The following is a 13,021-nucleotide window of genomic DNA, read 5'->3' as shown; positions in this document are numbered from 1 at the left end:
TCTCCACCCAGCCCCTGAGCCCCAGGAAGCCTGCCCTGACCACAATCACACCATCTTTTTGCTAACAGTCCAGCCTCATGGCCCTGCCAGTGGGCTGTTTTGTATTTCGGTCACATGCGTGTTGGTGCCGTGGCCTCTGCTGGACTGAACTCCAGCAGGAGGACTGTGCCTTCGTTCACCTCCAACCCACCTGGGCTCCCAGGTACTTCCTGAATGAGTCCTGTGGCGGCCTCCGCTGGAAGGACTCTACACACGTGTCAGCAATGTTTGAAGCCATTATCAGGAGCTGACCGAGCAGAGAGTGGGTGCAGAGTCCACGCAGGGAGGGCTGGGGCTGGAGTCGGAAGTTAGCCTGCCTCTCGAGAAAGCAGGATGTGAGGCCTGGGCTGGCGGCTTCACAATGGGATTGTCTCCCTGTGGGGGCAGGACTGGGTTTTTAAATTGAAAGGCAAACGTCAGTCCCCTCCCCCCGCTCCTCCCTGATTCCAAATGAAACAGCTTTCATCTACTCCTTTACGGCAGGATGTGTAACACAGGTGAAGCTCCCTGTTTGTGTGCACGTGCAGGGTGTGTGTGTGTGTGTGTGTGTGTGTGTGTGTGTGTGTGTTGCCGCTGTGGCTGGATGCAGATGACTCGATCGTTTGTCAAATGTAATTTAACTCCCCACAAGATGCTCTGAAACCATCCAAGCAGCGGGTGTTGTCATGGGCTTAGGTATGTCTTGGAGGAGAAGTGATGGTGTTTCTTCAGTGAAACTCACAGGAGGTTATTTGTCCAGACAAGAATAAAACAAAATGAATGGATCAACCCTTTGGCTCTGTCTCTTTGCCGACTGCACAGACTGAGTCGGGGCTGGAAAGAAATCCCATGTTGGCAGTTGGGCTCCAAGCTCTTGAAGCATCTTCGGAGCTGGAGTAGGGCCCCAGGCTACAGGGCATCCCGCCCCTTTCTGCTTTGTTGGGTTGGTGGATTGGACGGTCCCCTCTCCGTCCCTCAGACGTCATTGGCTTGAGGCAGCTGCAGCCCTGACTGTGGCCTTTCTCCCCAGGGTGTCGAGGTGCAGACAGACTACGTGCCCCTGCTGAACTCTCTGGCCGCCTACGGCTGGCAACTCACCTGTGTGCTGCCAACTCCTGTCGTCAAGACAACGAGGTAACAATAACCATCATTACTGTTACTGAACACTTGCACTGTTCCCCATAAGCTCTTCCTTGCGTAACTTATTGAATCCCTGTGAGTCTGGTGCTGTTACATCAGTTCTCTACCTGGGAAACGGCAGGGTCAGGATTTCAGTCTTAACTACCCCCCCACCCGGAGCACCCCTCTTCCCACGTGGGGAGCTGGGCTAGGCAGGCACGTTGCTGGCACGCATGCAAAGTCTCATCTCGGCCTCAAAAAATCCTGTGAGGTGAGGTGGGATTTTTTTGGTTGTATTTAACCGATTTTATAGCTGAGGAAAGTGTGGCCGGGGAGGTTGAAGCTCTAGCCCAAGGTCATGGAGCTGGTCAGTAGCCCCACCAAGGGGACGTGAGGCCCTGGAGTCTCAGCCCCGGCTGTGGCCCTCCCTATGATTTCACATTCATGGTCATTTGTCCACCCTCAGCTCTGCCTGCCGTCCCTTGAGCCCGTGGGCTTATCCTAGTCTTACGAACACTAAAGGCCCTTCCATCTCTTTTGGGTTTGCTATCAAGCTGGTCCTTCTAACTACCTGTGGGGTGGTAAGCATAGATGTGGTTCCCATTTTACAGATGAAGAAACGGAGGCTCAGAGAGGCTCCATCACATACCCAAGGCCACACAGCCAGCAAGTGGCAGAACCCGCGACTAGACCCTCAGTCTACAACGGGCCACCTCTTTGCTGACCTCTGGGGGTGCCCCCTCCCATGGCCCTCAGCCCCACGCTACCTGAGTCCTGCTGCGTGCTCACGCCCGCAGGTGATGGACGGCCTGAGGCAAGCCTAGTGACCTGGGGGACAGCAGGCGGTGCAGCCCCAGAGCACAGACAGAGGCGGGAGTGTGGGCACCCATCACTGCCTCTCCTGGGCCCTCATCACGTCCCCCACCCCCGGGGTCTGTGCAGCTGCAGGAGCCAGTCTGCAGCCGCCCTTGGGCCCTGGACCACCGGGAGATTTCCGTATTGCTTCTTGGCCAAGATTTCTGTGGGCACAGGGTGGTGCCATGGAGGGGAAGGAACTCCGGGTTTGTGACCCAGAGCTTGAACCCAAGTCCTGAGTCAGCCGATTGCTGTCTACCTTGGTCAAGTCCACGTAGCTTCTTTGAGCCAGTTTCCTAGTCCATGCAACTAAGAATGCTGCCTGCCTTCCGTTCCAGAGGACAAGAGCCCCCCTGAGAATGTATTTGAACGTGAAGCCCCCGCTGGCTCTGTGCTCGCAGCCCGGAGGGTAGGGACGGTCTCTCTGTCTCAAGCAGTCCCACCTTCTAAATAAGCCTCCATGATCCTCCACCTTCCTGGCCTTAAATGACCCTTGCGGTGGAGTGGAGAGTACACGGACCGGGCAGAATCCCCGCTGTGTGACCCCTGGCCTGCTCCTTGACCAAGCTGAGCTGTCCTGTCCTGTCCCGTTGGTGGAAGTAGGGGTCCCATTGTTTGGAGCGCCGGGTGCAATCGCCCAGCCCGGCCAGAGCACAAAATAGAAAATGCTAGTGTCCTCTACCTCCTTTCCCTCCAGCACCCCATGTAGTGACACATCACCTCACCAGAGAAGACGTTTGCCAAATAGAGGTTTAAGAAAGTGATCCGAAGGCGCGGGGTTCGCGGTGGCCAGAAAACAATGATCCCCATCACAATATTTCTAGCAGCTTTAAAGGCAGCTCCTTGAGAGCCTGCCTTCCTGGGAGGAAGGCACACTCCCTGTGCCATAAAAATGAATAGTGCCCCAGCCCGTTCGTTAATGCCAGTTCCCGCTGCTCACAAGGGTGACTCAGGGTGGTGGCCGGGACCCGTACGCAGCCAGGCCCTCTGCCCAAGCTCCTGTAATCGCTCAGGTCCTCACTGGCCACCCATCCCAGGCCAACCAGGTCCCTCCTCAGCCTCATTCCCAGACTTGGAAGAGGCCTCCACCCTCTGATATTCACTGAGGCCACTTTGTCAGCATTTGGCCAAGATGGTAGCTGTCACTTCACATCACGGGAAAGGGGGTTTTCAACCAGGAAGCTGCCTTTCAAGGATGCACACAGAGCTTTAGTTGGGCCCCTGCGATAGCAAGCAAGGGTGGGTGGCCTGGGGGTGGGAAGGTGGGGGGCTTCTTGACCTCCGACCTCTCACTCTCGGGCGGCCACCTTCCTTCCCACGGGCAGCCGGCCTGGATGAAGTTCAGGACGGCGGCCTCCGTGTGAGGTGCGGGGCTCCTCTAGGTATAAAGGACTCATTCTCGGCTCTGCCTGTGTTACAGGGAGGGGAACGTATCCACCAAGCAGATTGTCTTTCTTCAGAGACCGTGTCTACCTCAGAAAATCAAGAAGAAGGAATCAAAGGTGAGTGACCTTGGCTGCTTTGTTTTGCTTGCTGTTTTGCTCACCAGAGCCCGGGGACACCTGAGCCCCTCGGCGACATGAGTCACATCCGGGGCGGTGAGGGCGCTGGGGGGCCTTGTCGCTGGTCTCCTCCTGCGAGGATGCCCAGGCCACCAGCATTCACGAGGCTGAAGGGGGAGTGGGAAGGCAGCTGCAGTGTGACTCAGGCTGGGACGGCTGAGCTCACGCCCAGCTTCTCTGTATCTCTTAATCTCGTTACAAGCTGGTTGACGCCCTGCCCTGCCCTGCCCGTGGGTCCCTTGGGACATCAGAAGTTTGGGGAGCTTGGCAGAGAGAACCTGCCAGACGACCTTCCCCAGAGGCCCTGCCCTGCAGGTCTGAGTGGCAGTGGCTCATACAGACAGAGGTCATCTCCCCTGTGGAGTGAGTCCTCAGGCCAGGCTGTCCTGGGATGGCCAGGGGCCTTCCCCCTCTCCCTGGACGTCACGTGAACTGTCCCAGAAACACAGTGGCACTGAGAGACGTGGCCGTTCTGAGTTTTCCCCGTGTTTCCTGAGACTGAGGCCAAGTCCTCCCCTTGTGTGACATGATTCCGATGCCTCACACCCCCGTGTTCACGGTCACTCGGGAAGAGTCGAGGGAACCTGCCAAGCCCCTGGAGCCAGCTGGCTCCCCCTGTGACGGACAAGGCCACACTGTGGGGCGGAGCCCACCGGACCCGCCCGTCCCCTTGCCGGGCACCATCCCCGAGCTCCCCACCCGCGGTTCCTCATGTTCTTGGGACACGGAGCCCGGACAGCAGCACCAAGCAAGTGAACAGATTGGAGCAGCCCCTCTGCAGCCAACAAATCCGAGGGGGGGCCGCTGGTGGGAGGAACGCCAAGGAAGTAGCTCCGGAGCCAGCTGGGGTGCAGAGGAAGGGCTCTCCAAGCTCGGAGATGCCAGTGTGACAGGTGACAGCAGCAGAGGACCAGAGGCAGCCACCGAAGCCACCATTGCCCACCAGGAGCAGCCAGCCACCAGCTGGAAGACGGATGGCCCCGGGCTGCCACCAGCCACAGCTTTGCCTGGGCTGTGGAGCCGCGTGCGTTCACGCAGGGACATTCTAGCAGCACCGCCGAGGTCTCCCGCCAGACGCCAGGCAAAGCCCAGCTTTTGCCCTGACGAGGAGGGCGTGGTGCTGCCTTTTCCTGCCAGCGTGTCCTGGTTGTGGTGCCAGCAGATCCCCAAAGGACAGACGGGCGGCTTGATCCTGGTGAAGGCTGCGCATCTCACCCAGGGGACAAGCCAGTGGAAACCCGAGGCCAGGGAGACGTTAGGGGTAGAGCTTTAAGGCTGCTGTAAGAAAGTAGAACAGCGTACCTCAGGGGAAATCCAGGGAGGTGGGAGTCAGCCTTTTCTGGTCGGTAGAGACGTCCACCCCCAGTGAGCTGCACGAACCCCGGCAGACCTGCTCATTCCAGGGCTTGGGGTGACAAGCACTGTCCTCTGTGTGACCTGGGGAGGCCACCTCACTGTTACAGCCCCAGATGGGGGGACTGTAGCATCCCATCACCCCTGTCATCCACTCCTCGCTCAGCTGACGGGTCATCGTCCTGCTCCCAGGAGACGGTGCCCCCGCCCCGTGGCCATGGCTCCATCCTCACCGTGCCCTAGACCCCGCGTCACTGACACCGTTCATGCCCTCCATCGCTAGAAGCACTGTTTTCTCTCGGCTGTCCCACCACTCGCCTGGTTTCCCACCTAGTTCCTCATTTCTAGCCCCGTTTCTCTCCATTTTCCCTCACCTCTTCCTTAGAAAATCTCATCCACCCCCAGAGTGAGAAAATCTCATCCACCCCCAGAGTGAGAAAATCTCACTCACCACCTCTGTGTCAACGAGTCTTACCTCTGCATGTTCAGCCCTGGCTTCTCCCCTGGGACCCCAGCTCCACCTGCCCTGCGGCTACTCGTGACCTTGCCCTTTCCCGCACCGGCCGTCACCCCACCCCCCGACCTTAGAGGAACAGCGCTTCCATGGCCCAGAGGCTCCCACACACCTAGAGGTCGCCCTCGGTGCTTCCATCTCCTTCCCACCATATTCAGTCTGTCCTTAAGGCACATCTGTTTTAGGTCCTAGACACTCTGGAACCCCCTCTTCTCTCCATCACCACCAGCCTGGACTACTCCGATCTCCTGATGATAGGTGTCCCCTTCAGATATGTTCTCCACTCAGAGCCAAAGTGAACTTTCAAAAAAAGTAAATTGAATCGTGTCACTCCACTGCTTAAAATGGTTCTAAAGCTTTGGGTTTTTCTTAAGATAAAGAGGGAAGCCTGTACGGCGGTCCACACGGCCCTGTGGGATCTGGCCCCCATCTTCTGCATTCCAGCCACTCTGGCCTTCATGCGCATCCATGCCCCCTCGCTGCCACAGGGCCTTTGCTTGGGCAGTTCCTCTGCCCCAGATGTTCTCTTCCTTTGTATTTTTTGGGGATGGTGTTCTCTCCTTTTAGACCAAGCCAGGCTCCTCTGTGATTCACTGGGAAGAGCCACGTTCCTCTCCTCTCCGTTTCTAATTATTTGGGATCAATCCTCCACCAGTAGAATCAGACGTTCATTCTGTGAGAACAGACCCTTTTGTTGTTGTATGCCCAGTGCCTGGCTTTTAGTTAGTACTCAACAAATACTTGCTGGATCAATGAGTGAATAATCAAACTTCTGAGCCCGGGACATGCACAGTATGTCTAGCACTGAAATTTCAGACAAGAGATTGCAAGATTCAAACATCAAGGCTGCAGCATATTTAGTCCTCTTCAATCAGCCAAGTGGACAAAAGCCTCCAGTCAAGACCTTTCACTGTTTGAAAGAAACCTCTCTGTGTACCTCTTGAGTGTGGCTTTCAAAGCCAATATTAATCTCCTTGGAAGGTAACAGGTGATTTCTACGACACGGGAGAAGTCTGCCTTCCCACTAAATTACTTGAAGTGGAGGCAGATACGGATGGTTTCTTAATGTGTGAATGAAATCACCAGCCCTGCTGATGTGAGCTCTGGACACACACGCTGCTGTAAAGCGGACGATTTTTCCTTTTCTGCACGCACTTCTGGCATGGACCGCTAGTCGGGGTTTTTCTCAGTTTAGGTACCGGCAGTACACTCACATGCCACACACACACCCGGCTCAGGAAGGCCCATCCACCCTGCTCAACTTGCAGCTGCTGGTTGGGTTCAGAGACTCGCCCTGGAACTGCTCAGGCTGTGGATGCTACAGTTCTCCCCTCAGAGCCTGCGCACGGAAAGCTCTACCGCCTCGGATCTGAAATACAGTCGACCCTTGAACAACGTGGAGGTTAATCCGAGTGTAATTTGTAGTGGGCCCTCCGTATCCAAGGTTCACTGACCCGAGGATGCAACCAACCACTGACCGAACAGCACTGTAGTTTTTACCCTTGCCAACCATCCGCGTGTAAGTGGACCTGCATCGTCCAAGGGCCAAGTGTAGTTTTGGTTGTTCCGTAAAGACTGTGACTGTGTGACTTTGGGCAAGTTACTTAACCCCTCTGAACCTCTACCTGCTCATCATAATAATGGTGGTAACAATGCCTAATGAGAGTACCGCTTTGGGGATTCAGGGAAATGGGAAAGCTTGTCCCAGTGTGAGACACTCAGAACATTTAGCTTTTAGATTATATAGACCCTGAGTTTGGGCCACTGCTACTTCCCTGCTTCATGAGAATGCTCCCTTCAAAAGGAGAGAAGGAAAGGAGAAGGCTCCAGCCAGAGCCTCCGGGTGACCTGGCTGCAGCACCGGGACAGCTGTGGTGGCTTGGGGACCCCGGGCAGCTTGGGGAGTCAGTGACATCACCACTCCCCATCTGAGGACACAGAAAACGGTGCAGTCCTCGAAGACATTTGGCCTGGCAGGTTTTTCTGGGATGACTCCGAAGGACAGAAAAACATGGGCTGGAGTAGTTCCCATCCAGCTCGGCATGGACAGAGTCCCAAATCTTTCTCTGCCCAGCAGCCCAGGCAGGGTCCTGGAGAAAGTGGCTGGTGTGCCCGCCACAGGCCCTTTCCAGTCTGTGTCCTTCTGTCGTATTATATCAGGAGATCAATGCAGTGTCCTCTACAGGAAACTGGATATGGCCAGGTACCCGGGGAACCATGAGTCTGTTGTTTATTTATAGCAAGAGCAGCCTCTGAGAGGACATCGGGTTTGCATTAGAAAATAGCCAGGGTCCAGGATGGAGTCTGGTACAGGTAGAATGGGCACAGCTATACACCGCCCACCCGCAGAGGGTGCTGTGCCCATCCACTACGGTGTGGGTTGGCCCCCGGGGTGTGCACCCAGACCTGGGGGCAGGGGCAGCTCTTTTGGAGATGAATAACTTGCCCAAAGACAGACAGCTAACGAATGCCAGAACCGAGGTTTGAACCGGGGTCTTAGCCACCACACTATGTGTAACGCTTTGGTGTCTTAGCATTTAGGGCCTTTCAGCCGAAGCAATCTCCCCAGTTTTCTGGCAAAAGTAAAACTTCCTCTAGCTTCTCTGAGAGTTGACTGCCTTTCAGATCGCTATATATAGGCCCGTTTGGCCTTTTTCTAAGAACATGCAAAATGCAGAGGGTCTGTTTGGAGACATCCATTAAAAAAAAAAAAAAAGGGCTCTTCCATTTGGGCTGGGATTAAAATGCAGCAGCTTCTGCACACGACAAGGCAGCAGTTATGAAGCATGATTGCGTGGTACCCAAGAGCTGGTACCCAAGAGCCATGCAGGGCTGGCACTGGAGGCTGCAGCATCTGTGCTGAGGTCAGAGGTCCTGGTCCTGCGCTGGTGGTTAGGGGGCCCCAAGATGCCTGCTTGTCAGTGTCTACTGAAGTGGGTGCCTTTGGGTTGGGGTCTGAGGCACCACTTCACCTGCAGAGGGGGTCCATTGTTGCAAACTCATGGCTTGGGTGGAAGAAACCCAAACTACCCCCAGAGGGAAGTCCATCAGCCATCGTACAAGAGAACCCCCAAAAAGGAGTGCCCTGGGGAAACCCAGCCAACGCTGTAGGTGAACTCATTTGGGATTTGCAGGGAGGGCGGGTGGAGGAAGACAGGATCAATGTTAAATCCTAACCTCAGCACGCACTTCACTCTTTTTCCTCTTCTTTGATGGAATATTCAAATTTACCAGTCTTGTCCAAAAGGGGCTCAACACATGAAGCCCAGGTTGTGTTCAGCCTCGGAGCCCTGAGTGTGTTTAGGCAGATGTCTTATTTGAGGAAGTAGGCTTCTACCACCGAAAACGCCACAGAGTTGGCAGATTCTTAAGAATTTACATAGCACATTTTTGCTTCTTCCTAGCAAAGTACTCAGATTTATCTATGCATGGTAAAGCCTTAGGAAATGGTTTTCCACTGATGGTGCAGCTGCCCTCCTGGGCTCCCCTCTCTAGCCTCGCCAGAAGTCATTCGAACGGACGGCTCCCTTTATCTTTCTTTCAGTCACAGAATGGCTTAGATTTAAGTCCATATTTGGTGAAACCAGTGTGCTGCGACTCAAGTGGAAAGAAATGAAACGAAAGAAAGTGGAACTTCAAGCGCAACCACGTGTCCCTGGGGCCCGGAGCTGCACCTGCGGGGTGGCCGAGGCTCTTGCCCGGGGTCCAGGCCCCCGATTCTCTTCCCAGCAAGATCCGTCTCTCCCCAGGGCCTCCTGACTCCAGTCCTCCCCCACCCAGCACTCTCGGGGCTTCGCTCTTGTTCTCCGTGCCTCTCACAGCTGGGCCTGGCACGTCCCCAGGACCCTGTGGCTGGTGTCACCCCAGGTGTGCAGCACGCAGCTCCCGGCCTCTGACTCTGAGCACCGGGGACCGGGGCCCCAGGATGGCAGGGCTCAGAGGGGCCTTTGCTCAGGAAGACTGGGGGACCCCTTATGTTTGGGGAGTGGAAGAAGGCCACAGTTCTCGCTGCGTTGTTACCCAGGAGTGCATCCCTCTTTTGTAAACACAGGGACCCATTTCTCCGAGTCTTCCTTTACTACCCTTCACGTTTCTGTGTCTGCTGCGGCTCATTCGCCCGGATTTATTCCAAGCACACAGGCTCCCAAACTGTCTTCCTCCAGAGCAGCTCCTGCTGTCAGCAGACTCAGCAGGACTTTGAATTTTTCCCCCTCTTTTCTCCCTCAAATTAATTTCTCTTTCTGGAGATCAGCCAGACCTGATGTGTGGATGCACCAGTAACTCCTCACTAAGCCCCAAGCTGTGTTTTGACTCTTAAAATTCCAGGACTGGCTCCCCTGAAACAGGGAGCTTGGCCAACTTGGCCGGGCTCTGCCGTCCTTCCATTCATCCATCTCACAAAAGGTTTTGAGCACCTTCTCTGTGCCAGGCTCCATGCTGTATCCCAGGGATGCAGGGGTGCAGAGGACAGATGGCATCCCTGACCTTCTGGACTCACATCTTGTGTCAGTAATGGTAACGGCAGACACACTGGTGTATTGTGTGCTGGGCACAGTGCTAAGCCTGCTGTGTGGATTATTGCATCATTGAATCGAAATAAATACCCTCTAAGGCAGAGTTTGGCAAACTACGGCTCTCAGGCCGAATCCGGCCCACTGCCTGTTTTTGTAGATAAAGCTTTATTGGAACACAGTCATGCCCGTTTGCTCACGTGTTACCCATGACTGCTTTTGTGCTATGGCAGAGTTGAATGGCCGCAACAGAGAACATAAGGCTGCAAAGCCTGAAATAGTTATTACCTGCCTCTGTACAGAAAAAGTTATCGACCCTGATTTAAGTTAGGGTTACTCCCCCCATTGTATAGATGAGAACACAGGCCAGTCTGGGGCGGGGGCGGTGGACGCTTCACGTGGGCGGTCTCCCTCCACGGCTTTGATGTGACCCCGTCCTTGCCCAGCTCTGTTGCTGACTGTGCGCTTGATCCACTCTGAGCTCCATAGACTTCCCTGTCCCACAGGGAAATGCAGGTGGGGCTCCCTGGGAAGCAGCATCTGAGATGGATTTGGATGCGGTTTTAGGGGGAGTGCCCTTGGGAATAACACCTGTTGGGGAAGGAGGGCGCAGGAGTGGGCAGAGGGAGATGTTGGGCTGTGATCGTAGCTCTGGAGCAGGGATGGTCTTTTAGAGTTGCCCAGAGTTGGAAACAGGAGGATGGGCCGTTGTCCATGCCTGGACCAGTCATTGGTCGTAGCTTGCCCCCAGAAGGGAGTGAGACCTTTGGGGAGGTGGCCGGACTCAGAGAGGAGCTTGGCTGGGGGCTGTCAGCCTGCCCATCCTACAGGGGGACCTGAGCACCCGGGTTCAGTGCCCTTCTGGCTGGGGTGATCTGATGAGGCGGTGACCAGTGCGTGGTATCTGTAGCTGCTCAGAGTGGAAAGGAGTGGCCGGAGCCATGGCACTTAGGAAGAACAGGCCCGTGTCCCCTCACCCATCCTTGTCCTCCAAACGATAGGATTTCAGCACCTTCTTTTGGTATGGGGCCAGCTGAAAGAAATACCCCTCGTCCCCTACAAAACCCTGGAATCCACATCTAAAATACACGCCACGGCAGGATCGGCGGGCTCTGGGTGGGTGTGACGTTTGGGCTGTGATTGGGTTTGGTGCCAGGAATGCCCTGCTCCGGGAATACCGGGCATTGCGTCTTGCTGCCAGAAGTGACGTGGGCGTGAATGCAAACAGACATCCAGGGGAAGCTCTAGATTCACAGAGGATGCATGTATTTATCCCCATCGTCTCTGGTTTCTAGTTTCAGTGGCGATTCTCCCGAGACGAAATGCACAACAGGCAGATGAGGAAATCCAGAGGTAAACTCGGTGCCAGAGAAAAGCAGCAGGCAGAGGAAAATGAGAGGAATCCAGAAGACCAGCTCCCCGAAGCCGGAGACGTGGAAAACCATGTGCCGGGGCTGCAGCAGGAGGACTGGGCCTCCGTCGGGGTGAAGGTCCCTGTGCAGGCGGAGGTCCCGGGAGAAAAGCTGTGTCCTGACGGCCGGCTCTGGGTGGAGGCTGGGGCCGTGCAGAACGGTCCCTTCGGCCACAGCCCCGCCCCGGCAGGGGGCTGCACTGGGCACCCCAGTCCTGATCCTAGAGAGGATGCCGGGGAGGGGGATGCTGAGGAGGTGGCTGCAGAGCCCGCAGCAGCAGAGGACAACTGAGGCTCAGCAGGTGGTGCTGAGGCGTGACGAGCTGGCAGACCTGGGGCATGGTGCCAGCTGAGCTGGGGGCTGATGTGCCCTGGTGTCACGTGTTACCCTTCAGCTTGGCTTGACCTCTCCTTGCGAGCTTACCTGAGCCCTCCGAGGAAGAGCTGGCTCCCTGACAGTGTTGGTTTCTGCACATCCATTTGAAATGTGTCATAAGGCCCTGGTGTTAGAACACAAGAGGACAGGTTACTTCCAGACATGCGGGCTGGAGGCCCAGCCCCGGCTCCACACCACTCCTCCAGGGAGGGGCTGGGCCATCCAGTGCCTGTGCCCACCCCCACCCAGAGCCTCCAGGGGGCCTTCGGGCCAAATCCCCGGGCCTCCCTGTCTACAAGTCAAGGCTGAGTTGTTCATCCCCACACCCCGAGATGGCCGTGTCCAGCCCGTGCTGTCTGCTGCAGCTACTTGGTGATTGTAACAACCCCTGGTGCCCAGTCGGGCTGCCTTTCTCCATCTAACCCCCACCCGGACCTTGCTGCTTTGGCAAAGAAAATAACATTGGGAGGGGAGGTGCCCCACCTCCTGGCTTTTCTCCAAGTGTTCCCATAGATACTGGTAATCTGAAAATGAAGAGGTAATTCTGTGTGTGTACCCACTCTTGCAGAATGTCCAAGAAAGTATTCTGTGTTAGTGTTAATGCCAAAAATTTTTTTAAAGATTTTGTATTCAGCACATCACATGAACACACGTTCTTTCTGTCATTTCAAGGCAAACCGACTGGCGGCGAGCCCTTGTTACGTGCTATTTTAATCATGTGTCATTAGCCAAGTCACTTCCCATGTATGCTATGATGTGTTTATATCGTCCAGAATGTGGCTTTAAGTAGATGCAGCTGGCAAACCTTGGAGAGAGTGTCAACCGTCTTGACCAACATCCTGTCTCTTCTCTTTCTTGTTTAGTTACTTAAAGCAATAAATCATCTATGAGTTTAGTGCACTGTGAGTATTGAGTATTTATCATGTTGCAGCGACAAGTCCTATAGCCTCGTGTCCCCTATTCACGCTTCCTAAGTTTCTAACTCCTGGCAGCAGCTGGATGACTTTGGAGTAGAGATCAAAGCTTCTGTGGAAGCAGCAGAGCCAGCTGAGCATGCTCTGCTTTCTCGTCATTTGTAGAAAGAAGACAAAAAGCAGGATTCAGGTGCCACCAGGTAAGTCAGGGCACGGCCATCTCCCATCACCCCAGGGTGGTGGAGACAAGTACCTTTTTAAAACAAATAAGAAGCCCCACGTCAATTTCTAAGCATGTCTCCAAGCTTTTAAGTAAATTATTTAATGAGGTAAGTCTTTTACCTGCTTGCAAATTTGCTAAAATAAAACACATTTTAATATATTTTTA

At 55.0% G+C, this 13,021-nt stretch overlaps 1 protein-coding gene across 2 annotated transcripts in view; it reads left to right on the top strand.

The window, feature by feature from the left end:
• RFTN1 (raftlin, lipid raft linker 1) overlaps window positions 1-12,608 on the top strand; it is a 205,277-nt gene extending 192,669 nt beyond the window's left edge. For both annotated transcript variants that reach the window (XM_060011523.1, XM_060011522.1), the window contains exons 8-10: window positions 1,049-1,152; window positions 3,413-3,494; window positions 11,228-12,608. In XM_060011523.1, coding sequence (XP_059867506.1) covers window positions 1,049-1,152; window positions 3,413-3,494; window positions 11,228-11,635 — 594 coding nt within the window. In that variant the 3' untranslated portion in view covers window positions 11,636-12,608. The remainder of the gene's footprint in view (window positions 1-1,048; window positions 1,153-3,412; window positions 3,495-11,227) is intronic.
• Window positions 12,609-13,021: the final 413 nt, after the last annotated feature.

Source organism: Delphinus delphis, chromosome 4, assembly GCF_949987515.2.
Source record: "Delphinus delphis chromosome 4, mDelDel1.2, whole genome shotgun sequence".
In the NCBI taxonomy this organism is placed as follows: Eukaryota; Metazoa; Chordata; class Mammalia; order Artiodactyla; family Delphinidae; genus Delphinus; species Delphinus delphis.
The sequence above is the reverse complement of the archived record's forward strand: the minus strand, read 5'-3'. Positions and strand labels throughout refer to the sequence as shown.